This window comes from Macrobrachium rosenbergii, chromosome 15 (genome assembly GCF_040412425.1).
Source record: "Macrobrachium rosenbergii isolate ZJJX-2024 chromosome 15, ASM4041242v1, whole genome shotgun sequence".
In the NCBI taxonomy this organism is placed as follows: Eukaryota; Metazoa; Arthropoda; class Malacostraca; order Decapoda; family Palaemonidae; genus Macrobrachium; species Macrobrachium rosenbergii.
Window position 1 is genome coordinate 37,920,121 of NC_089755.1, and position 27,500 is coordinate 37,947,620.

Consider the following 27,500-nt stretch of genomic DNA (forward strand, 5'->3'; position numbering starts at 1 on the left):
CAAAGTGATGGACAAAAAGAAAACAGAAAAGACCGAGGCTACGTTTTACAGTAATGGAAATAATGAATGATTAACAAAGAGAAAATACTGATAGCTCTTCCATTATGCAAATTTCATAAAGAAAAATGTATATTATTAAAAACGCTGTTCTTTCATGATCCTCGAGAGATTACAACATTAAAGGATTGTTTTAATAACGTGCAACTGCATTAATTCCATTACTGGAAGTAATGAGAGAAAGAAAGAGCAATGTGAAATGGAAATGGATGTGTTGAAATCTGTTTCAAGTGTCATCTTTTATATCTACAAAGAGTCAGTGAAAGTCTTAATCAATCTTTTTTATGTGTGGAAATAATAGCATATTGTTATTAGTAACAATTATAAAAAGCAAATAAAAATATTATATATCCCTGATAATTCGATACAACAACTATGCACCATTGGAATTCGAACCAAATTCCTATCTTCAGGAACCTGGATTATAAAAAAAACAAGTAAAAAGGGCGACTGAGTTTCTTCGGCGCAATAGAGTTTTCTGTACAGCGTATAGTGCTGTATTAAACTCTCAGCCACGGCCCATGAAACTCTCAATCGCGGCCCATGAAACTTTCAGCCACGGTCCGGTGGTGGCATGTGTTGTTGTGCCAGACGCACGATCATGGCTAACTTTAACCTTTAAAAAAAATAAAAACTACTGAGGCTAGAGGGCTGCAATTTGGTATGTTTGATGACTGTAGGGTGGATGATTCACATACCAATTTGCAGTCCTCTAGTCTCAGTAGTTTTTAAGATCTGACGGCGGACAAAGAAAGTGCGGACGGACAGACAAATAGTTATCTCAATAGTTTTCTTTTACACAAAACTAAAAAAAAAACAGCTAACATGTTACAAAAGCAAACAATTTGAAGCCTACCGAATGGACATATACAAAAAACATCCCAGTATAACTGCAGGCATTTTCTAACAGATTTTTATTTCCTTCGCCCTGAAATTTTATTTACCTTGGCGTTAAAACAAAGTGGCTTCATAGGATAACCTTCAAATGATTTGACTGAATTTTGTAAACTGGCATCACACAACAACAGCAACTATAACCTATGACGCCAGAGGCTACCACAGAAAAGAGAGAGTATAAGGTACGCATAAATGAAATGTTTATCAGCAGAGATCAGATGAGTAACAGAACTAACATCTGTAGTTTCTAAGAGCATCACTTATATAAATACAATTTAGCCATCTTGATAGTATCTTGAAATATCAGGCAGTGAAAATGACAGTGCGTGGAGGATAACATGTAGATAATATTGTCGGATAAAGAATGATTGACACAGGAAATAAAAAAAGATATGAATATAAGAAGTACATAGTAAATATATGAAATAATCAAAGATACGAATGTAGGAAGTACTGAGATACGAATGTAGTGAGTACTCAAGTTGATAAAACAAAGATTAGGAAGTCAACAAGTCTCGCACTGGAGAATCATGCTTTTAAGAAATAAACCCCACATTTCTTCCGTCTCGCCGCTTCGCGGTACCCTGCTCTTCCCCTTAACATTTATTCTAAGAACCCTTAAAAAAAAAAAAAAGCGAACGAGCCTAAAGGAGCCCAAAAGACCCCAAAAAAGTATTCATTTTCCTCTGCCTTCCATTTAATTAGGAAGCAAAACGCTGCAGCCACCGGCCTTCATAGCCGACCAGGATCGTCTACTGACGCGTCATTTTCTCCGAATTCGGCGCAATTCCGACGTCATTCCCAAAGCGATTCCCTATTTTCTAGGAACACCAACGGGAAAACTTCCCAGGCTGCTGCTGATATTTTCGGCGGAGTCCGTCCCTTAATCGCCGAGGATCAGTCGCATCTCCAAGGATATTTTCATTCCATTCCGTCCCTTCTCCCAAATTGCTCCCAGAGAATTTTGCAGAACCAATTACCTCCCAATCTGCATCTCCAAGGTCAATCCGGGGTGGGCCAAAGAGCTGTTTTACGCCCTCGCTCCCGGATATTTGGTGACGGAGCATATTTACAGAGCAGTAGTTAGGGAGGCAATGGGGTTTTTGAGAAATCGCTTGAGTTTCAAGAAGAGGTTATGTGTGCGGTTAAGCGCTGTTCGTTCCTTTTAGAGGTGCTTAAGTAAAAACACAATCACACATACATACATAACATCCCCACACACTATATTATATATAGATATATATATATATATATATATATATATATATATATATATATATATATATATATATATATATATATACATATATATATACCATGTATATAATATTATATATATATATATATATATATATATATATATATATATATATATATATATATATATATATATATATATATATTTATACATGTATATATATTTATAATATATATATACACATGCACACATACACACACACATATATATATATATATATATATATATATATACACCCACAAGTTTAATGAGTTATTTGGAAAAAAGTTGCAATCCACATCCCTTTTTTCAGTCTGGTTGAGACCCTCCACAACTGACTAACCACCAGGTACATACTCCACCGCTCAGGTTAAGGGAATGAAATCACCAACGTTGTCTTAGTTTCAGAATAAAGAACAGATCCCATTTACTGCACCTGATTATGTTCATCATATTCTATTCTTTAACTCTATGCACGTCTAGTTCACGCATCAGGAAACTCAGTTCAAACAATAAACCTGAAACAATGCAATTCACCAATCCCTGCAAAATCATTCTCATTTTAAATGAGGACCCAAATCCTGAAGATCAACGTGCCTGAGTCCAAATTCGCATGATTTTTGAGGATTTTGCATGATTTTCAGACGCCCTTCCTACGTTCCCCAAGAGGGTAATATTGCCAATGAAATTTCCTGTTTTACTCCAGCGCCGAAGAGAAAGGCTTTTAGCATATTGGCCTACTGCAGAATTTTTCTGCTGCCATCTGGTAATGGGATTGTATTGTACATCCCCTTAAGTGCCCCTTGCATACCCCTAAACCACGGTTTTCATTCAGAGCAAAGGGCATTTGACGTCACTTTTGCCAGGGGGGCTGTGAATGTCAGAGAGAGAGAGAGAGAGAGAGAGAGAGAGAGAGAGAGAGAGAGAGAGAGAGAGAGAGAGAGAAGCATAGTGCAACTGATAAAACCATTGTATGATCTATACACTAAGGATTTTGACATGAACGCTCTAATGATCATGGAGAGGGAGAAAGAATAAACTAATGTATTCCATTAATAAGCTCATTGTATGATCGATAAACAAAGGGTTCCCCATGAACGCTCTAATGATTACAGAGAGAGAGAGAGAGAGAGAGAGAGAGATTAGCGTGTATATTTCGAAGATACGTTTGATAATTTGAAAGGTTTTACAATTAATTACAAAGAAATTATCTAGATCAATCCAATACGGCTTATTAAAAACAATATATTAGCGAATTATGTTTGCTAATTAACGCATTCAAATTATGAAATGAAATTGCGGTCTATAAAATTTTAATTTTTTTCCTAATCCTCCTCCTTTTAGTATTTCTAGTATCTCTTTCATCCTGCCAATATAGAGTAATACTTTGTATATTTACTTCATTATAAGTATTACTCATAAAAATATTATTTATCACGCAAAAACAACAAAAAAACTGACTGTCAACCCTGATCCTTAAAACTGCCTCACAGCTCCATAAAAATGGGAGGAATCTGGAGAGATCTCAGACAGAAAATAATTTACGAGGGAAGAGACTGGCACCCACTTTTTTTTTCCAATCGGTCTTTTATCCCAGGCGAGAATGGGTCGTTAAATCTCTTGAAGGTAGTTGTTAGGAGGGATTATAAAATTACCTTAGAGCTTCTGCATGAATGAGAGAGAGAGAGAGAGAGAGAGAGAGAGAGAGAGAGAGAGAGAGAGAGAGAGAGAGAGAGAGAGAGAGAGAGAATGTCTTTAGACTTTCTAAAAATGTGGGAAAAGAATTATATAACAAGACAGAAAGAAAGTGTGTGCGTGTGTGTATATATGTGAGAGAGAGAGAGAGAGAGAGAGAGAGAGAGAGAGAGAGAGAGAGAGAGAGAGAGAGTTTGTAAAATTTCCAGACAGATGGAAAAAGCATAGAATAACAAGAGAGAAAGAAAGTGTATGAGAGAGAGAGCTCTAAACTTTTTTAGAGAGAGATGGAGAAGAGAGTTTCTCTAAACTTTAACAGATGTGATAAATGGCAAGAAAGAAAGAGTGAGTGTGTGTGTGTGTTTGTGTGTGTGTGTGTGTGTGTGTGTGTGTGTGTGTGTGTGTGAGTGTGAGAGAGAGAGAGAGAGAGAGAGAGAGAGAGAGAGAGAGAGAGGAGAGTTTCTCTAAACTTTTCTAGAGGTGGGAGAGAGACAATAACGAGGAAAGAAAGAAGTGATAGAGAAAGAGACAGAGAGCGAGAGAGGGCCAATAGTTTTCTCTGAATATGCAATGCTTCAGAAACCAATGCCGGAAATTCCTGAACTTTTATATATTTTCCAATCTCGGGAGTATAGACTTCAGAAAAAGCAATTTTTCACTTCCATGCAGAGTGAGATATTCAAAATGCCAAGTTTTAATTGAAAATATTTCTCTCGACAAGGGTTGGCCCAATCGAAAAACAAATGGCCCTAGAGAGAGAGAGAGAGAGAGAGAGAGAGAGAGAGAGAGAGAGAGAGAGAGAGAGAGAGAGAGAGAAATTTTTTACGTGTGACATCTGCTATAGCATCTTAACTTTTAACTTAAGACTGAAGTATATATAGAAAAAGAAGATATTAGTGCAGAAAATACAATTGGTTATCTTGCGAAAATCTATCAAGACCTTTCTTCCACATGTAAAAAGTAATGAGAGAGAGAGAGAGAGAGAGAGAGAGAGAGAGAGAGAGATGGTGTACAAGGACTTTTAAATGTGCTATCAGGGTGTTCAACTTATGAAAATATACTAGAACATTAGCTCAGGGAGAGTGAAAGAGATTTTTACCGACTAACTACACAAAACTAGGCTGAAAAGTATACTCTCTTCTGTGGTGTGTAGAATCGAGTAAGTGTACACATAAGCTTCGGTAACCACATAATACAATCTCGATTAACACTCCACGGATACCACCGCATCTCAGAAAAACCCACCGACAAGGAAACCTTACCACATCGTTTTTCCCTCGCTCTCCGTGGAATTACCTCACCTTAGAAAACAAAGGAGTACTTTTATCTACGTTCTCCCCTCCCCCATTTCCCTTTATCCAACTAGTGTTATATCTGAAATGAAACCGAGTGTGATCGACACAATTTACTAAACAAATACATTAAATAGATATTCATACCAAACGAGGAAACTTTTCGTTTAGGCAACCTCGAAAAATTATGACCCACCTACCAGAATTTACATTTTATTTATTTGGGTCAGGAATATTACGCAGTTATGCAAATATCACGAACTGATCCGTAACAGGCTGTCAAACAGAGATCAAAACATGTTTAGCAAGGATTTGAGGTCAAATAAACGCAAGATATTTGCATTTTGAGGCCTGTTTGACTAATGATAAGTTAAGGACATGTTTGGTCTTCACTTTAGGTAGAACTCGTTGCAAGATTGTGCAAACAAACTGATTTGGAAGTCACCCAGCCACTTGCAATTTGTTTACAGTATTTTAAACTGATATTTTTGTGCTATGTAGAACCTAAATTTGTATGAGCTTTTATTTGTATACTTTTCTTATATTTCACTTACTGCACTTAAGCACCCCAGTTCTTAGTTTTACGTTATTTGACTCACTTACACTTTCCCTAAAAAATCAGATTGAAAAATTTTCATTTTCGGGAAAGAAGTACTAAGGTACTGATAGATTTCAGTGGTTTGGGTGACTTGAGCCTAGAAAATATGTCGTAATTCGAGATGGATGGGATAGAATAGATTAGCATAGAATTTAGGACAAAGGCCAAGCGTTGGGACCTATAAGATCATTCAGCGCTGAAACGGAAATTGATAGAAAAATGTTTAAAAGGTGTAACAAGATGAAAACCTCCCAGTTGCACTGTGAACCAATTATTTGGAGAGGGTGGACAGTAAGATGGAAGAAAGAAAATATGAACGGGGGTAAAGTAAAAGAAATGAAAGGGGTTGCTGGTCGGGGCCAAAGGGGCGTTGTAAAGAACATTAAGCAATGCCTACAGAGCACCGTATGAGGTGTACTGACGGCACTTAACCCCTACGGGAGAGAGATGGATCGAAGCCCCGATTTGGAGCCAGAAATTCTTTTTCAGTAACCCTCGCAAATCTGAAATTATGGAAATTGTCTGACGTTGGATTAAATGTGCGATATTCGAGCTTTTTAAAGCTTTAATATGTTATATATCCCCTAATAAACCACTCTGACAACTTAAACTTACGATATTTGCACACTTATAACGTTCAGTCTTATCATTTTATCAGCCTCTTTCAAACCCCCTCCCTTCCTCCCTTCCTCTCCTCTCTTCTACCCGGTACTGCGCCAGGTAATCGAGGAGGAGAAACGGCTGCCTAATAAAGAAACAAAGAAATAAAATCAGAAATGTCGCCTTTCGATGAACGACAACGGGCGAGATGATGAACTAATGCCGAGAGCTCCTCCCCCGCCCCCTAACCCTGCCTTGGCTCTGGGAAATCGGAAGCCAGAAACGAGACGAAGGGGAGAAAAGATAATCAGAAATGGGGGATAATATTTAGTCAAGAGTCATCTTATTCTTTATCTTGGCTTCCACGATATGAGCATCATATTTCTAGGGAAGAGAGAGAGAGAGAGAGAGAGAGAGAGAGAGAGAGAGAGAGAGAGAGAATCCCATTAGTTCAGTAAATCTGGAAGATGGCTTCCATTCTTCTTTGGCGAACAGGGAAGGATAATTGGGGTTGAGTATATCTGTATATTTTCTCGCAGTCTTTATATTTCTTTTGGTGAGTGTATGGACGGATAATTTTCGTGTTAATTTTATCAATATAAATGTTTTTCATTTATCTTAAACTATAAATAAATAAATATATATATATATATATATATATATATATATATATATATATATATACATATATATATATATATATATATATATATAATTTATATATATATATGTGTGTTATTTGCCATTTTCACTCTTAGTTGCCAGGTGCAGAAGTCACTCCTTAGGTAAATGCTACCTATAATAATGCCACGAGGCACATTTTATATACATATACATACATATATATTATATATATATATATATATATATATATATATATATATATATATATATATATAGATAGATAGATAGATAGATAGATAGATAGATATATGTATGTGTGTGTATCTGCGTAATGTACTTGAGCATACTGTATACTGTAAATGTTTGCGTATTTCAGTGTATTTGCACGTAATCCTTCTTTACAATGTATCTTTTTGCAAAGGAATATTGAAGCCTGTTGTTTTTCACAGTCCCGTTTTGTTGCCGGTACAGAAATCTACTTTTAAACGAACTAAAGATGATTTATAACAACACTAACAATCTCGGCTAAAAGAATCAATGATATCCTCCAAGAAAGGAAAGGATATTTCTAATGTAAGAATACCCACTGATTCGTCATTGACATTGCCATTATACTCCCAAGTCAGAAAATAATCCAGAGATTCTAAAACAAAACGAAAAAAGTCGACATTTTCCGCGGAACAAATACGAAAACGGGTATAATTAAAGTACCAATGATGCTCTCCTCCCATAAGGGATTTCCTAATGCAATTATCCTCAGAAAAAATGAGATATTTGATATCAGATCCACCGTAATCCGGGAAGAATGTATTGCATATCTCTCTCCCATTCTCTCTTCCAACGAAACAAAACCAATATTGTCTGACGTTCAAGCAAGGATAACGGAGCGTAGTGCTTTGCTTTGATGACTTCCTGTGCGAACTGTGTGTGAGAATAAATGTGCTTGCTTGGTGGGTAGCTGTTGCTGTTGTAACCAAAAAGGAATGCTGTATATATATATATATATATATATATATATATATATATATATATATATATATATATATATATATATATATATATATATATATATATATATATATAACATTTCATTTCCTTTAGGTAGTCTAAGTACTGAAAATTCAAGTAGAATTAAAATACTATCTATGAAACTCATGTTCTTCCACCATATGTCTTTTACCTTTTGTTGCCGACAAAGGCGCCCACTAACCTTGCACAGGTCTGATTGATGAAACACGGCCTTGCCGTCCCTGTGAGCTAGGGATAGGGCAGTGGGCGCTGCGGCTGGTTGGTACAATGCTCAGGCTCACGGGTGCTGGAATTAAGTTCGCTTTCAGCCTATTTCTAGCAAATTCATCCAGCTGTAATTGGGAACCACCATCTGCTGGGATCAAGACAAAGGTCCTGGAGCTAGCAACATCACTTCTGAAGATTTCCAGATAAAGCAGAAAGGTATATTCTTCCAGCTTCCCCTTCAGACAGGGAAAAAGGATTATAATGAAAATTATGTACACACACACAATGTATATATATATATATATATATATATATATATATATATATATATATATTTGTCATTATACACCTTTTCCCTTGTCGGAAGGGGTAGCACTAGAAGAGTTTACCTTTCTGGTTTCTCAAAAAATCATTAAGAGTAAGGTTGCTACACCCACGACACTTCTCTTCATCGCAGCAGACGCTGATACCCATTTCCAGCTGGATGAATAGATGGATATAGGCTAAAAGCGAACTTCGCTCCAGCAATCATGAGCCTGAGCATTGTACCACTTAGCCACTGCGCCCACAATCCCACAAATTCCAGCAAATTAACACTGCAAAACCCATGGAACTTTCAACATCCTACACCAGTGGAGACTTTAGAGCCACTGGGTATCTCGTACATTAAATCCTCCAGCGGAGAAAATCATATATACATATAATGTTTATATATATATATATATATATATATATATATATATATATATATATATATATATATATATATGTATGTATGTATGTATGTATACACACACAAACACACACACACACATATATGTATGTATATATATATATATATATATATATATATATATATATATATATATATATATGAATACTCCAAAAAATATTCATCTATAAATTTCTTTCATTTTACTTAACCTATGACATTATGGAGAAGATATTAAAAAAAAAGAAAAAAAAAACCTAAATAAGACCAAGACAGACGCCGAGAAAAATAAAAACCTCACACGGTCCGACGAGATGTAAAAGATATGCTGAACTGCTGGCTTAAATCTCGTAACTGTCCAGTTAATGAGGTCCTTTCACGTTTTAATTTCCGCAGTGCTTTGAATATACGTTTCATCCCTGAAGGTTTTTTTTTTCTCCAGCGCTTTAATTCACCTACTTGCTTACGTCATTGCCTTTTTACCTGTGAAGTCGTCATCATAGAAAAACGATAGCTCAGAGCGTTAACACGCTGAGGCTTGCTCCTATTCCTGGAGCATCCTCGGGTTCTTCTTTTATGTGAATTTGATCCTGGGATTTCTTTGATCTCAACAGAGTTACTGAATAATCAATCTAGAACAAAATGTTGATACGATTTATTCTAAGAGTATTAATGGATTACTTAACATACATACTGAGTAAAATGTTTGTGATTTCTGCGTTTCACAGAATTTATAAAAGAAAAACATGATGATGAGAGAGAGAGAGAGAGAGAGAGAGAGAGAGAGAGAGAGAGAGAGAGAGAGAGAGAAATAATGTACAATGTGAATATGACTGCTTAGGTGCACTAGATTTTTTTTCCTTCTGTAGCCTGCAAACTTCGTTAGTTCTTGCAAAAGTCTGCATTCTTAAAAACTCATAATTTTTCTCCTAATCTCGAAATAACTCAGAAATGTTAATTTGTTACTCTGTCAATAATATTTCAAAGGTGACAGTAAGTCCACAAGTAAACATACATACGTACACACACAAATATAATATGTATATATATATATATATATATATATATATATATATATATATATATATATATATATATATATATATATATATATATATATATATATATATATATCTATATATATATAGTACAAGATACACCAGGAGTGGGTTGCCCTTGGTAGAAGAGGTAGAGGTAGGCCAAAGGAGACGTGATTAAGGACAATGGAGCGGGAAGCAGGAGACGAGTGTTCGGGAGATGCTTGAGGAGTTGGCCCAGGACAGATTTGTGGCGGCGGAGTTCATCGGGCCCTACATGCATCCCCGTGGGTGTCACTGAAATGACTGATTTATTGATATATATATATATATATATATATATATATATATATATATATATATATATATATATATATATATATAGAGAGAGAGAGAGAGAGAGAGAGAGAGAGAGAGAGATCACTTCACAAATCAAGGCTGCAGAAATAATTGAATGGAATGAAATACATAGGTAAGTAAAATATTGCGGAAAAGAAGCTAAACTTTCGAGTTCATAACTGAAGTATGGCATATCTGGAATTGATATCTTCAATTTATTATAAAAAATAACCTAACTGAAAACTCAATACTTTATAAAGAAGATAAGCTCTTCGAAAAAGAAAACGAAAGCGTAATAAACGAAACAATATAGAATGGTATATCTCATAACATATTCCACTATGAAAGCACCATGCTTGTCAAAAGATTACGTAATTCTTAATACTCTTACTGTTTATATTAATATTACGCGTTACTATTAACATAATTATTATTGTAGCTATTGTCGTCGTATTTGTTATTATCAGGATCATTATTAGTAGTACTGAAACAGGGTTATTGTTACGCTGACATAAAATTTCTGACAAACGGATTCATGGAATACAGAGGTTCATAACTCCGTTCGGGGTCAAAATTCATTATATTGACCCATTAGGCTACTATGCTTTCTTCTGCCGTGTCATTGCCATTGCTAAGGAAGTTCCAAACTTCCATCGTGCTCTGAACACATAAACTTCACCAATAACCGTGAATCGCAACTGGTAATATATCCACGGTAACAGGTAACATATTCTCTCATACTGATTTATTTATTATCTTTTCCTGTAATTCTCTCTCTCTGCTGACTGCCTTCCCCTTTAGAGCCTTCTTGGTTTAATAGTTTGTTGACTCAGTCCATATAAGTTTTCGGCTGAAGATGTAAAGAAAGAGAGAGACGGAACATTACATGCAGCTCGGTGTGCAAAAGCAAAAACTTACACACACACAATTATATATATATATATATATATATATATATATATATATATATATATATATATATATATATATATATATATATATATATATTATATATATATATATATACATATATATATATATATATATATATATATAATATATTATATATATATACATATATATACTCATAATATATACTGTATATGTATACATTATATATATATAATATATTACATATATTGTGTTGATTACTTCTCTATACAATATTTAGCATAGTAACATACACACATACACATATAATATATACTGTTGCTGGCTTTTCACACCAAGCTGCATGTAATGTGTCTTTTCTGTTTTTCTTTGCATCTTCAGCTGAAAACCTTCATGGACGGTGTCAGCTGACTAAAAGAGAGAGAGAGAGAGAGAGAGAGAGAGAGAGAGAGAGAGAGAGAGAGAGAGAGAGAGAGAGAGAGAGAGATTTTTTTACCACGTGAGCACTGCCATACTGTAAATACCTAAACTGTAAATGCACACGTGGTAACCAAACTCTCTCTCTCTCTCTCTCTCTATACTCTACTCTAAGTTACACTACACAATGAATATCACATGAATATATATATATATATATATATATATATATATATATATATATATATATATATATATATATATATATATATATATATATATATATATATATATATATTTATATATTTACTATATATATATATAAATATTTTTATATATATATATATATATATATATATATATATATCTATATCTATATTATATATATATATATATATATATATATATATATATATATATATATATATATATATATATATATATACAGTATATACATACATATATATCCCATACGAATGGGAAAAAAGCAAGTTAAAAGAAGATATATATATATATATATATACTAATTATATATATATATATATATATATATATATATATATACATATATATATATATATATATATATATATATATATATATATATATATATATATATATGTGTGTGTGTGTGTGTGTGTGTGTGTATGTATAATCCGTAATCCTATAGCGGATAATCCGTCTACACGTGCTGCTTCCGAGGTCATTATCATGTTTTCAAAATCATAAATGATACGGATAATTAAGATAAGTTTTCTGGGAGGTTATGTAGCATGAAGGACAGCAGACCTTCAAAGGTCTCTCTCTCTCTCTCTTTCTTTGTTCCGTGTATTATTCCACATGGCTTTGTGATCGGAGGCTATTTATTTGCATTCGCGTATCCAGTATTTTCAGTATCACATTTGCTGTCATCGGAGGCACACGTGCGACAGAAAGGGCTTTACTTTAGGGTATGTTTTCAATTACTCTCAAGTTTTTCATACAACTACTTTAATAATTTTTTATGAAGGGGTGACTTTTAATGATATAATAAGTATTATGTGGGCAGGTGATTTTTTTTATAATTTACTAAGTATTCTGTGGTAATGCGATAAACTTAGGACACATAGAGAGGCGGGGGGGAGACTCATCACATTGAATTATTATTGCCTTTCTACCGCGCTTTAATCATATAATAATGTGTTATCCAATTAACAGTAATTATAGTACGGTTGCTAACAGCATGAACCGCCCAGTGTAGCTTACATAGGTGACTTATTAATAAAAATAAATATCTCTCTCTCTCTCTCTCACTCCATTTTTCTATCCACCACTAGTCTGCAAAGAATACTTTTCACAAGCTAGATAGAGGAAGAATCGATAGTCACCCTGTTATTCAGCCGTTTTCACAAATCTTCCCATTTAATTAAATAGAGATCAGACGCGTTCATTAGCCTACCCTGTAGACGCTACGCTCCATGTCTGTGAGAAAAAGTTGGACAAATGTAATAGTGATGCTCTCTCTTTTCCTCTGGGATATATATATATATATATATATATATATATATATATATATATATATATATATATACTATATATAATATATTATATTGATAGATATATATAGATATCAGCAATAATATATAGATTGATAGATAAATAGATAAATAGATATATACACAAGTGTTTTGAGGTGGTTCGGTGATATGCAGACAAAGGAAGATGACAGGTTGGCAATGGGCTTAAAATTCTAAAGCGTTAGTCATTAAGGGGAAGAGGTGGACCGAGTTTATGATGGCAAGATTGAAAGGAAGAGCTACTAAAACAGAAGGGGTCTTGAACCTGCGAGGCCCAAGGCTGAGTGGAATGGGGTGAGTGGCGCAGTATGAAGCAAAGGAGCTGAAGTTGTGGAAGTTTTCTGCCCAGGGATTCACACTTGAGCAGATGAATAATAAGCATGGAAGTGATTTTTTTTTTAATCTTTACTACTGGGAAACGGCTTGATCGTAACTAAACATAATACATGTTCTGGTCAAACAACACAATGGGAAAGAAAGTATTTCAGTGTAAGTCTTGCCTTGCGGTGAAAGAGATTTTTTGTTATTCCATCAATCTTTCATACTCTAGGCAAGATAAAGTTAGTAGAGATCTTTCAACCATTCTGACGTCTTATAATGTACATATGTATGTCATTCTTCTACAACATTAGTGCGGGTTTTGTGGAAACGTTCTGTATGAGAGAAAGTTCATTTGATTCGTTAAAGTCAAAATTACTCATGTTGACGCATTACTATGCTTTCTTTTCGCACGATGGAAGTTAGTAGCTAAAAACTTCCTTTGAACTCCCAAAATTCGCCAATATTTAGGAATCGTAACTGCCAACATTTTATCTTATTGAGATACATAAGGCAATCTACATGTTGAAACATTACGTACCTCTCGGCGTTGAAAGCAAGCAACAATTAAATGAAAATATGATACAACCGAAAGGTGAAATGAAATAGTACGAACTAAAATAATCTTCAAATGAAGATGGGTAGCAATCACAAGGCACTAACAAATGCATTTACCTTCGTGAGGTTAGATTACTTGGTTCATAAGAAGAAAATATGCAATTTAAATTCACGAAAAGTTATCTGCTTCCTTTCTGGACAGTTATAATTACCAATGGGACGGGCGAGTGTTAAGCATTACACGGATTCCCAAACTTTGGAATTAAACTGGTCGCAGCAGCCCTCATTTCCCATTCCATGTTGGTTTTCGCACAGTCACGCCAGAAAGCCTAAATACTTGTTCTCAAAATACCTTTATACGTTGCTTCTAATCTTTGTGACCGTGCATCAGCGAAAAAATATATAAATTAATATAATCGTAAAAAATCTGGAATATCCTGAAGCACCCTTGCGAATTAGAAGTGGGACACCAGTTTGCGAACCAATGGTTTTTTGTGTGACGTGCTTTAATTGAAAGGCACATTTTCATTTTTTTTTACTACATTATTCATTTATTTGCGAACTTCCCATCGCAGTTTCCCTCTGATAACAGATTTCCTAACAGCTAACCATTACTGTTCTGTGCAGTGTGCTTTAATTGAAAGTTACACTTTATGTAAATACATGTGTCTATATGTTATCCAGTTACTACATTGTCCATTTACTGTGACTTTCTAACGTAGATTCCTTGTAACAAAAGATTTTTTGAACAGGCAAACATGGCAGGAAGAACACAAGCCCTCAGCTCACGAGGAGTTTTCGTCTTTATCTTCGCCTTATCATTTGTGCACGTAAACACGAATTCGACTGACATAAACCCTTGTGCAAGTCAGGTAAGAATTGCAGATCGTCAAAGTTTTGTGCACACTGGATCGTGTGTGTCTGGCTGTATTTCTCTTTTTCTTTATATATATACAGTATATATAATATATATATATATATATATATATATATATATATATATATATATATATATATATATATATATATATATATATATATATAGAAAAAGAGAAATGAAGCTCTACATGCCCCAGTAAGAACAACAACAACAACAATATATATATATATATATATATATATATATATATATATTATATATATATATATATATACACAATACCTATTACACACACACACACATATATATATATATATATATATATATATATATATATATATATATAATCATTGATATGTTACCACACATATATATATATATATATATATATATATATATAGTATATATATATATATATATATATATATACTATATATATATATATATATAATATACGTGTTGTGCGTGCTACATACAATAACATTAATAAACGAAATATACTCACAGTTCCATACCTAGGTGCACTTAAATGTCTGTTGTAAGAATGAGCCTCTACATAACCCAGGCAAACATCTTCCTTTTTTCAGGCAGAGGACGTTAGGAACACAACATTATTGCCTCATTATTTACCTCCTGCGAAACCCACTCTCAATCAGTGGTGCGAGAGCGGCCTCGTTCCTGACGTCATTGATGCCCCGCCTCCACTGCAAATGCGAGTAAGTTAAATCTAAATTAGCCCTTCTAAATTAGAGACTGATGACATTGCGTCCATGAAATAAATGGCATAAAAATAGTTTCGTTCGTCAAAACATCTGCTTTTGTTTCGCCGAAAACAGTTCTTGAAGCTCATTGTCGTAATCCTTTGCATATCTCTCAATTGTCCTTTCATATTCCCTTCTAAAGATTTGGTTTCCGTATTTTATATATATATATATATATATATATATATATATATATATATATATATATATATATATATATATATATATATATATAAATTATATATATATACACATATATATATATATATATATATATATATATTTTATATATATATATTATATATATAAATATATATATATATATATATATATATATATATATATATATATATATATACTATATATACAAAGAGAGAGAGAGAGAGAGAGAGAGAGAGAGAGCTTTTCTAAATATGTGGAAGACTCTGACTCCTCTAATACATAACCACACCAGAATACGATTTTCATCCCGTCCTTTTTCAGGTACGGTACAGTGATCTCTCCGTAAATTATGGCAATATCTTAACACCTGCCCAGGTGAGATCCCCTCCAACGCAGCTGACTTGGCCAGGCGAACAGAATGGCCTTTACACTCTCGTCATGATAGGTAAGTTAACTACTCATTAAACAATTACTGGCATACACAAAGTCATACTCAGGCACGAGTACAATCATTTGCTTGTTTACATTCTTTGAGATTGCATGAACGTTCGTGCACGATCATTAAGACGCAAAGTGTAACAGACACACTGACGGAAAGTGTGAGAATAGCACCTTAACGAAACCATATATGTTTCTTTATAATGCAATGACATAAAAGTTAAATATTTTTTTTTCACTGTTATTCATTAATATTTCCTGGCAGACCCTGACGCTCCAAGCCGTCAGGATCCAACCCTCAGGGAATTTCTCCATTGGATAATTGGTAACATGCCCTGCTGTAGCCTCGGGTCAGGCGAAATTCAGGCACAATACTTTCCTGCTGGACCTCCTAAAGGATCTGGTGAGTGCGCATGATATATATTTGTTAAATTTTCGTATCCTATTATCTCTCTCTCTCTCTCTCTCTCTCTCTCTCTCTCTCTCTCTCTCTCTCTCTCTGTTCCTCAGTTTGCATACATACATACTTAAATACACACACACGCACATATTTACATATATATACACATACAAGGATTAATTTCCTTACATATGTTTGATTTTAAAAGAAATTCCCGTGGGCTCCTTACATCCTAATTATTTTTTTCAGTAAAGATCACTATAATAACGTTATGTAATAGTCCTGTGAAGTAATGCCCATGTACAAAAAATGGAAGAATTGGTAAAAAGTAAAATAATGATTACGGCGTTATTCTCTCTGGCCTTAATATTTAGACACATACTGGCCCCCTAAATCCCCAAAGACAAAGGAAGCGAATTTCAGTGAATGAAATAATGACACAACCTATCAATCACCATCTGCCTTTGATATTTATCCACAGAAGACCGTCCTCAACCCAGCGCCCCCACCCCCACCCCACCAAGGGGGACATTTTCCTTGAATTAAATACTGATTACAACTTAATTCTCTTCGTGTTTTGTGTATGTCCACATAGGACCTTCTTAACAGGAAAGGGAACACATTTCCTTTTACCAAAGGTTATTCATGTTCTATTCTACCTTCAATATTTGCCTATGTGGGATATTACCGCCCTCACTTACCTCCACCTTTTACCAAAAAATGGAAAATATTTTCAGAGAAATTTAATTCCATCCACAGGTCTACATCGATATCCCTTACTGGTTTTCAAACAACCTGAATATGTTATTTTCCACGAGCCTGTATTAACAAACAAATCTTGTGAGTACTGATTTATCTTTTTTCACAATTTTTTTTTTCAACAGAAAATTAAATTTCATGCTCTTTAAATCGCAGGGTGATCTGTTTTCTTCCAAATATTTTAAGAGTTTTACGTTAACTGTCTACGTAATTATTTCAACAAAATGCAAACTATTTAAAATCGAAGATTTGACTGTTAAAAAATTTAACTTCATTCTATACATATTTTAAAATTTTACCTTCTTTCATGACAAGGAAAAAATACATTGAATTTTAATAAAATCCGTAATTTCATCTGGTTGTTTTATGAATATTAATTTTCTACGCTTCCTTGAAATAAGCTATATAATTATGCAGGTATTTCATAATTTTGAATTACAATAAAACCTGCCACCCCAATATATAAAATTTTTTTTATTAATAGAACACAGAAATCCATTAATCCCTAGTCCTTGAGGAAATCCATTAATCCCTAGTCCTTGAGGAAATAATAATCTTGCTGTTTAATTATAGCGTCAAATTATTTTCAATAATAATAAAGAACATTTATATTCACTAAAAACAAGATATTTTTCCATTCCTTCATAAAACTGCATACTTTATATATATTTAGAAAAATGATTCCTGACTTCATTGCGATGGCACGATTTTCAACTGAAGCAAAACCTATCACAGCTAAAATCAGCATTTTCATCAAAGGTATTATAGAAATTAAGGCAGTTGATCAATTCACTTCAAATAATTATCAACATGTATTTAACAATAACACATAATTTCGAATTGCAACAAAACTTTCCACTTCACTGAATATTTCTAACTTTACAGTCGAGGGACGACCTAACTTCAGCACCCGGAAATTTGCCCACAAGTACGAGCTGGAATTGGTGGCTGGGAATTTCTTCCAAGCTGAGTATGACTCCACGGTTGATGAACTGTACAGGATGGTCGAGCAGCAGTAGTAGTTTTTACATTTTTCTTTCACCTAGCCATGTATATTCGAAGTGAATAATGAAAAATAAATAACAAACAATATAATATATATATGTATATATATAATATATATACACACATATATGTATATACATTCATACATACATATATATATATAAGAGTATATACAGTATACATATATATATATATATATATATATATATATATATATATATATATATATATATATATATATATATATATATATATATAATATACATTATTTGCACATACGTACAGACATACACACAAGCATCATACTGAGCTTTCCAAGTCTCTCTATCGACTTCAATGTTGCACATGAAGATTAACACTGACATTACAATAACACAAAAACCGCCAATACAATTTCACTATGCTCTTTGCAAGCGACAAGTTTTTTCAAACAATACATAAATTATGGCATTGTTGCCACATTACTTAGTCCTAAAATTATCAACGTATGTTATGCCATACAATTCTTATACACACGACGACGGAGATACATATTAAAAGTCTAGCTTAATTATACTTGAAAAAATTAATAAAACAATACAATAACACTGTCTCTTCAATTCATGACCTTCCTCCGAACAACTGTTCATTTACTCCAGTGGCTAAGAATGTAATTAATGCTTTGCCTTTTATTAACATCTCTCTTCAAATGGGCGTATGTATATAGTCCGGATTACCCAGAAACACAACTAATTGAAGAGCATCGTTTGATAGGGTGAATGCGTAAGTGCGTATGAGCAAGTCTGGCTGCTCAACGTTATATATATATTTTTTAGCTCCAACATTGATATTGAAAGAAAAATTCTGAGTGAAAATAAAAAATGTTGTCGGGTTTGATTCTAAAGGCAAAGGTTATTCACGCAAATAAACTGAAATCCTTTTATGTTTCCTCACGTACAAAATGATTAATTTTCTTATGCTCATCTTTTTTTTTATTTCAAGTAACAGCGAGCTTTTACGCAGGTAAGAGAAGTCAGGATGTAATAACTGCACCTTACGCAAGCTATGATAAAACATGAAGGAGACGCAAGTTTTCTATCATTTTAATTTTGTAAAATAAAGTTGAGCGGAACGAAATCAGGTGAATCTGACGTAAATGGTAAAATATTCATATATATGTATATATACATACATACTATATATATAGGTATATACATACATACATACATATATGTGTGCGTGTGTGTGTGTGTATGACCACTTTAAAAAGCTTTCATGAGAATGATAAATTTTGGTATTTGTGCCAATGCAGACATGGCGACGACCAAAGTTATAATGATGATATATATATAGCTGGTGTTACGCAAGGAGTCTCTATTTTCATTTTCACATTTTATCCTCATCATTATGAATGACACCCACATGTATTTGTTGCGTAGTTCTGCTTGCTTGTGACTTTTGTTGTTCTTGGTTTGCATTTTGTGGGCCTGTGGGTTCTTTTTCGGGGGATTCTGCTTCCGTATCTCTTGATTTCACCAACTGGCGGACAAAAATAAGGGTTGTGAAATCACTAAAATCAAAATCTAGACTAGAAGGAGACGACCCTGTAAGTTGTAATGCATTGCACCGAATTCCTCTTGAAAAGTTGCGAATCCGGAATAATTTACATAAGAATATATGGAGCCATTCTGGAAGAAAAGATGGACACAGGCAAGTCAACTGACAGCTATATAGTAGTTTAAAAAATTTATATATATATATATATATATATATATATATATATATATATATATATATATATATATATATATATATATATATATATATATATATATATATATATACATACACAGTATATAACATTTTATATATACCTACACACACACACACACACACACACACATATATATATATATATATATATATATATATATATATATATATATATATATATGAATGAATTTTATCACATCACCATAATTCATATACAAGCATTAAGCTACAAATGTCCTTTAATATCCAATTCGCACTACCTCGGAAATAATATATTTTCATATATGTTACCCCAAGGGAAATTTTTTAGGTCATAATAAGTTCGTCGTCTCGTGGGCTCGAAACACGGAAGAACAAGAAACGAGGATTACAGTGACCTTAAACCACAAGGCCATATATATATATATATATATATATATATATATATATATATATATATATATATATATATATATATATATATATATATATATATTTATATATAAGACTAATCTTTATTTAGGTAGGATGAAAAATATTTATAACATTTGAATTTCTACCACAAAAGTTTTTGTGTTTAAACTAGAACTCAAGAAAACCACCACCTGCACAAAACCTCATTACCATCATCATCCATTATGTTCATCGTTAAGGTCACCGTGACAAGTGAAAATAAAAACTGAACAGTGAAAATATAATTATATAACATATTAGAGAATTTTTCGTATGTCACTGGATGAAAAGAACAATTTAGGAGCAGTTTTAATCTTGACAGGTAATAATAATTAATCTTCTTGGAAGAACAAAGGAATAGTTTGATAAAACATTCACCAATTTTTCTATATATCTTTTTTTCCCTCTTCCTACGTCTTTTCAATGCATGAATGTTAGACTTTGCGGGCGTGTGCGCATCTCATTAATAAACATCTATGCATTGGGTTCCTGGATAACACCGGCGCGTGGAGGGTCTCAATATTCATTAAGCCGTGCACATTTTTCATGGAGGAGGACCTTTATCCTTAGGCTACTTTACACATTCAATAAAATGAAAAGGAAATGAAGAACTTTCCTACAATTTTGGGGGGTATACTGCTGCCCTGTGTGGACTTGGTTTAACGCATGGTTTGGTCTTTATTTCTAAATATTTCCAATAATCCGATCAGAATTCCAGGCATTTGCATTATTCCGTGGATGCAAAAAAAGAAGAAGACAAAAAAATGGTCACGGTTCATTTCCATCGTGCATTTTATGCGTTTCGTTTTGTGTTCATTGAATTTCCCTTCCTGTTTCCCGGTAAGCAGCGGGTAGCCTGAGTCCTTTGGAATAAATTGGCCACAATAAGAAAAGAAAATAGTTTTTTTAATATCTCTTCCGCCTTCCTTTCGGACCAAAATTACAATCAGGACTTTTATTCATTCCTGCGTCAGTATCCTTCGGCATCCCGACAGAGAGCATGGCAACAAAGGACGTCTTTTGTCCCCAAGTCCTTTCGACAACAGGAACTGAACAATCAGTTGTTCAGTTCCTGTCATTGCATTCTGTATTCTTAAAGATAGAAATTCCATGGAGTTTCTTTCCTTATATACGATTGTTCGTGCTTGGCTGACTGATTGAGTCTGTGACCTGGCGGAGCAACGACAGAAGTCACCGATTCCGACTGATATCATGAAAGTTGTATGTTATTCGTTTTTGTTTATAACAGCAAACACAGCGAAAATAACACAAAGAAATCCGTAAATACAGGAAAGATTAAATTATAATCTGTATTTTCCTCATTTTCACCAGTTATCTAAAATGCTGATATTATCTGTTTATCAAAATACTGCATTTCATATCGAGGAAGGACTATATAATCTTTATTTTCACCCTCCTCCCCACTATCATCATTAACCGAAACACTGATAATATTACTCATCAAAATACTTCATTCCATATCGAAAACTTATCAAGAACCATCTACGTGATACCTAATTTGGATCCAATCCGACGATGGACTGCAATCAGATTCCAAGTCCGTTATGTCCCTAATGAAAACGATAGCAACATTACGAACCAATCATATCAAACGCAGCTAATTCTAGTCAATTACCTTCGTTAGTACGGAATCGGTCTTTATTATACTGATTATGCATGCAGAGCTCGATGAGGAAATGTATTTATGATTATTTAGAGTATATTCTCATTTATCTTAATAGCTAATTTTAAAATGACAGCAAGTGTTATGGCATATTAAAAGCCCTTTTACTTACATTGATTTACTGCGTATTCTCGCGCGTTATCTTTTATATGATATGGCGTATGACGAGCTTTTTCCTAATAACTAATTTATTTTATGTCTCCATGGAGTTCGTGTATTATTGTTAATGACTTTATACTTTGTTGCTCTCAAGCTATTTTGTTAAACGAAAATAAATAAGAAATGGGAAAATATAGACTGTAATGAAATATGTGAATGAAAATTACAACCGAAGGGAGGAAAATGGGCCAATTTAAAAACGTGAAGTTTTCGTAACTCATTCTACTAACCAGGTTTCCTCAAACAAAAACCTTAAAATCATGAAACATAAACAGGATGATATAGCAACTGCAATTGTTTAGATAAACATATGAATAAGAAAGGTAATAGCAGAAAATCATAGTTAGAGCGTATACTTTAGTTACTGTTTATAATACAGATGAGATGATAAATTTAAATGATTTTACATATAGGGAGACAGATAGAGGCGTGAATACTTATTTTCTATGATAGAGAAATGCTTTGGAAGATTTGCTTACTTGGGGGAAAGCAATAATATTTTTCGGGTTGGTGATTGTGATATAATATTCATAAAGGAAAAATACTTCTGATATCCACACAGATCTTTCTCTGCCTCTAGAAATGAAAATCCTTTTTAAAATATCTGAACGCTCATGTGGAACCTTGCTTTAATAAAGAATTCTATCTTAATATTTATTTTTCAATTCTTGACGCTGTTAACTCTGTTTAGTCCTAACAACTACATACATAATAAAAAAAAAGAAAAACAGGCTGTAAAAATGATTTGCTCCATAACTGCCATATGATGCTCTTCCAGATTCATATCTGCGTAATATTACGAAATGTTGAACTGTTCTTCGTATGTTGGTCAAAAGACTGTCAATGTTTCTATACAAAGAAAGGAAATTTTTCTTTATTTTTTTGTCAGGGTTAATGTCCTCGTTTCTGAAAAATCAACTAAGAAAAAATAAATTTAGAAACTCTTTCTATTCAAGTGAGTTATATCTGTAATGTTGTCTGTGTACAATAGATTTTACACGTACATTGGTTTCAGACAGTTATACTTTTAATATGCATATTTTGCAACAACTTGAATTTTAACAGCTTTCTTTATTTTTTTAAACAGACATTGCTACTGTTTCATAAAAGAGTTTTTTTTTAGTTTTTTTTTTTTTTGAGTTCGACATTACTAACTGTTTCATAAAAAGAGTTGCTGATGCCACTTGAATTTTGGCATTTTTTTTTTTAACAGACATTACTACTGTTTCATAAGAAGAGTTACTGATGCCAACTTGAATTTTGACAGTTTTTTTTTAATGTACATTACTACTGTTTCATGAAAAGTTACTGATGCCAACTTGAATTTTGACAGTTTTTTTTTCTAGACAGACATTACTACTGTTTCATAAGAAAAGTTATTGAGGCGAAATACATACAACTAAGACGACAAACTTGAGAGATTTACCAGAAAAGTCTTGGGGAACGTCAGTGTTCAGATACAAAAAGATTAAATGCTTAAGATACGGCTTCTGTTACAAGGAGATCAAAGAGCCCTTGAAATGTAGATGAGATGGGGAGCTCCTGAGTTTCGAATTCCAAGGGAAAAGAAACGGAGAACAACAAACAAAGTTTCTTGAAATCTATATGAAATCTGAAGGACGAAAAGTTGAGTGATATCCGATCTAATATAAGTTCTCTGGTGTTTACTTTGGTCGTCTGTTTGAAAAGTACTCAGCCAACTTGATGAACATGTAAAAAAGATGCGCCCCCATCTTCCCCAACCCCCACAAAATCTCTCACAAATCTGCAAAAACTACAAAACATATTTTTGACAATTTCCAACGGGAGGCTCGCACCCCACCTTTGTTTGTTTTTTTTTGTTTTTTTAGAGAAATTTATCCTTTCGAAGAGGGAAATAAACAAGAGAGCCGTTTCCTGTGTCATAAGAGAATTAATTATAACGCTGCCGTCTGCACATTGGAACATTCATTTTTGACACTTTTAAACGAAATTTTTTCAACTGCACCGATGTTACTTTGAAGAGAATGAATAAGACAGCTTTCCTTCCTCACCTTTTAGAGAATAAATCATAAAACCGTTTGTTTTACCATTATATTCAAAATGGGGTCAAAGGAAACGAAAGTAATTTTTCCAGTCACATGATAAAATAATACAATACGACAGACAGAGAGAGAGAGAGAGAGAGAGAGAGAGGTTGACTCCATACATCTTAGAAATCCCCAGAGAGGAATGGACTAATTAGGCTATTCTTATATAACCAATCTACACAATATGTATGAATAAATATATTTCGGTAAAACTGAAAAGCAATGACAAAAAGTATAGATGGACCAGCACTTGACAGGAACAGTATCATTACGGTATGAGACACAAATGAAGCTTTCATAATTATACCCTGTTCATCGATATGCGACCAGTCCGCGATGATGAAACCACATAATGCCCAAGGTACATTTCACGGGTAACCCAGCTTGTGTTCTCTGCTTTTCAGAGAACCCAAATTTGGAAATAACTTTCTGGCAGACACATAGCAAAAAAAAAAAAAAAAATACCAAGACCAGAATTCTACCGTGCAGAGTTCATGCATATTTCCCAGCATATTTCCCACGTCCTCGAAAAAAAAGTCAGAAAAAAATGGTCAAAGCACTCCAATAAAAAGGAAACAAAAACAGTGTGTACCCATTACCACCTCCTTCCCCACAGATATATGCTTCCTCAGTGCTTATCTATCCTTAGGAAACACAGAGCAATAACTGCTGCAGTATTTCAGACTCCCACTAAGACCTAATTACATCCTTCGCAATATTTTTTTTATTTTTAGGGGGTGAAGGAGAGTTGGGGATGAAGTGGGGGTGGGGGTAGGGGTTGCGGGGTGAGGGTTAAGAGCCCAACTTCCTCCGCATTATCCTGCAACACAATATGCTCGAACCCTTACTCAGGCCCCATTGTTGAAACCTGGTTGATCATGCTTATTTTATCGACGTTTTCGAAACGATACATGTAACAATACGTTAAAATGAGAAGCAATTGGAAACACTCAAGTTTCTTTTTTTTTTTTACTTACGAATGCAAATACCCGAAAGGAAAAAGAATAACCGAATCACTGATGCCATATTTTACCATCATTTTCCTCCCTCACGGAACATTTCTCTCTCTCTCTCTCTCTCTCTCTCTCTCTCTCTCTCTCTCTCTCTCTCTCTCTCTCTCTATGCATTAGGCATGATCAGATCCACAAAAATTTCTTTCTTAAAATTCCAGTAATAAGTAAATTGTCATAACTAAGTGAATTCTTAAAATATTCCATATGCGTGAACTTTCTAGTTTTCACGTGTTAAGTTTATATATATATATATATATATATATATATATATATATATATATATATATATATATATATATATATATATATATATATATTTATACATATATATATATATATATATATATATATATATATATATATATATATATATATATATATATATATATATATATATATATATATATATATATATATATATATATATATATATATATATATATACATATACATATACACACACATCTTTCAGTCCCACATAGATATTTTGCGTCTTGTAAATAACATGCTTTTATTTTTAAGTCCATTCAACGTAACAACCAACAACTAGAGAAAATGGCATTTTCAATAAAGATAAAAGTTCGAGGCACAAAAATAGATCAAAAGTTTTGGAACTTCGCATTGGAGAAGAGCAACAATTATCTGACAGCAAGCAACTTGAAATTTAGTTCTCTTTATAAGAAAATGAGAGAATATCTGATAAATGTAACTAACAAAAAACAATAATAAAAAAAGTATTTCCCTATAATTCTACGGCCGAACGGACCTGTTATTTGAAACCCTCCTTGAATAAAGTACTTTTGGGTGTCATCAGTTTTTCAAACGCAATTGCGTGCGCGTTCACCCGAATACACACAAAAGGGAGATATATGTTAACTCGCCACGAATAATATATTTTCACGGGGACTTTTTCCGTAAAAATAAATATATCTTGGGACGTGGCGCATATTTTCCTTTCGCTTCATAGGATTCGATGGAGGGCGAAACTTTCCTGTAAATGAATAAAGATATCCTGGGTACAGTTTTTTTTTTTATTCAAAAAGATATCTTCCCTTTTGGGAACGTATACTCATGTGTGACAGTACTGCAGTTTCCAGGTTTGAATGGTTTTATTTAATTAATATCGAATTTCGTATCAACCTTTGTTAAAGAGTATGAATTGTAATCAAATCACCGTCGTCTCGGGTGTGTTACAGTACGCACATACACACACACACACACACACACACCTTGCATATAGTGTTAGCTACAGCAAATGGAAATTAACGATGAATATTACTGGATGTATGAGGGAGACATTTTTCTTCATATGACAATACCATCCTTAATTTTCTTTTACCTTACGAGGTCAATCAAATTTGTTCCGAATCGATGTAACAAACGTTGTATGTACCTATGTACTTATGTATGTATGTCTTTGAAAGATATATATATATATATATATATATATATATATATATATATATATATATATATACATATATATATATATATATGTATGTATATGTGTATGTATACATACATATATGTATATACGTGCCTGATATATTTATACATTATATTATATATATATATATATATATATATATATATATATATATATATATATATATATATATATATATATATATATATATATATATGCAGATACGAAAAACTCATTGTTCTGTAAAATGCATTTCCTATTTTTGAAAAACCCTTTGAACTGCAAGCACAGACTCAAATATTTGCGCATGCCAACGAACTGAAGTATTTGTATACTTGCTCTTTGATAGATTGGCCAGAATTTGCATAGGATCAATCTTCCCCCACTCAACTACCACCTACCACACCCCCCGGCCCTACTACACCCTTAACACCCCCCCCCGGCCATAACCACCCTTCCCTCCGGCATACCCGCCCTACCCACAGCTGCAAGCGGG

The 27,500-nt window shown here is 33.4% G+C and overlaps 1 protein-coding gene and 1 long non-coding RNA gene across 2 annotated transcripts in view; one reads left to right on the plus strand and one right to left on the minus strand.

Annotated features, from left to right (window-relative positions):
* Positions 1-27,500, minus strand: part of LOC136846400 (uncharacterized) — an 84,691-nt gene that overhangs the window by 13,515 nt on the left and 43,676 nt on the right. The gene's annotated exons all lie outside the window — the stretch shown is intronic.
* Positions 12,546-18,535, plus strand: LOC136846399 (protein D3-like). Its single transcript, XM_067117194.1, has 7 exons — positions 12,546-12,582; positions 14,817-14,936; positions 15,532-15,660; positions 16,189-16,312; positions 16,571-16,708; positions 17,465-17,545; positions 18,350-18,535. The coding sequence occupies exons 2-7, from the start codon at positions 14,823-14,825 to the stop codon at positions 18,481-18,483; spliced, it is 720 nt and encodes a 239-aa protein (XP_066973295.1). The 5' UTR covers positions 12,546-12,582; positions 14,817-14,822; the 3' UTR covers positions 18,484-18,535.

What these genes read in the sequence shown, in the direction of transcription:
- LOC136846399 (XM_067117194.1), top strand. Translation starts at nt 14,823, where the DNA reads ATGGCAGGAAGAACACAAGCCCTCAGCTCACGAGGAGTTTTCGTCTTT. An exon ending in CGCCTCCACTGCAAATGCGA is followed by an intron (nt 15,661 to 16,188) that starts GTAAGTTAAATC and finishes GTCCTTTTTCAG; the next exon opens with GTACGGTACAGTGATCTCTC. An exon ending in TGGACCTCCTAAAGGATCTG is followed by an intron (nt 16,709 to 17,464) that starts GTGAGTGCGCAT and finishes TTCCATCCACAG; the next exon opens with GTCTACATCGATATCCCTTA.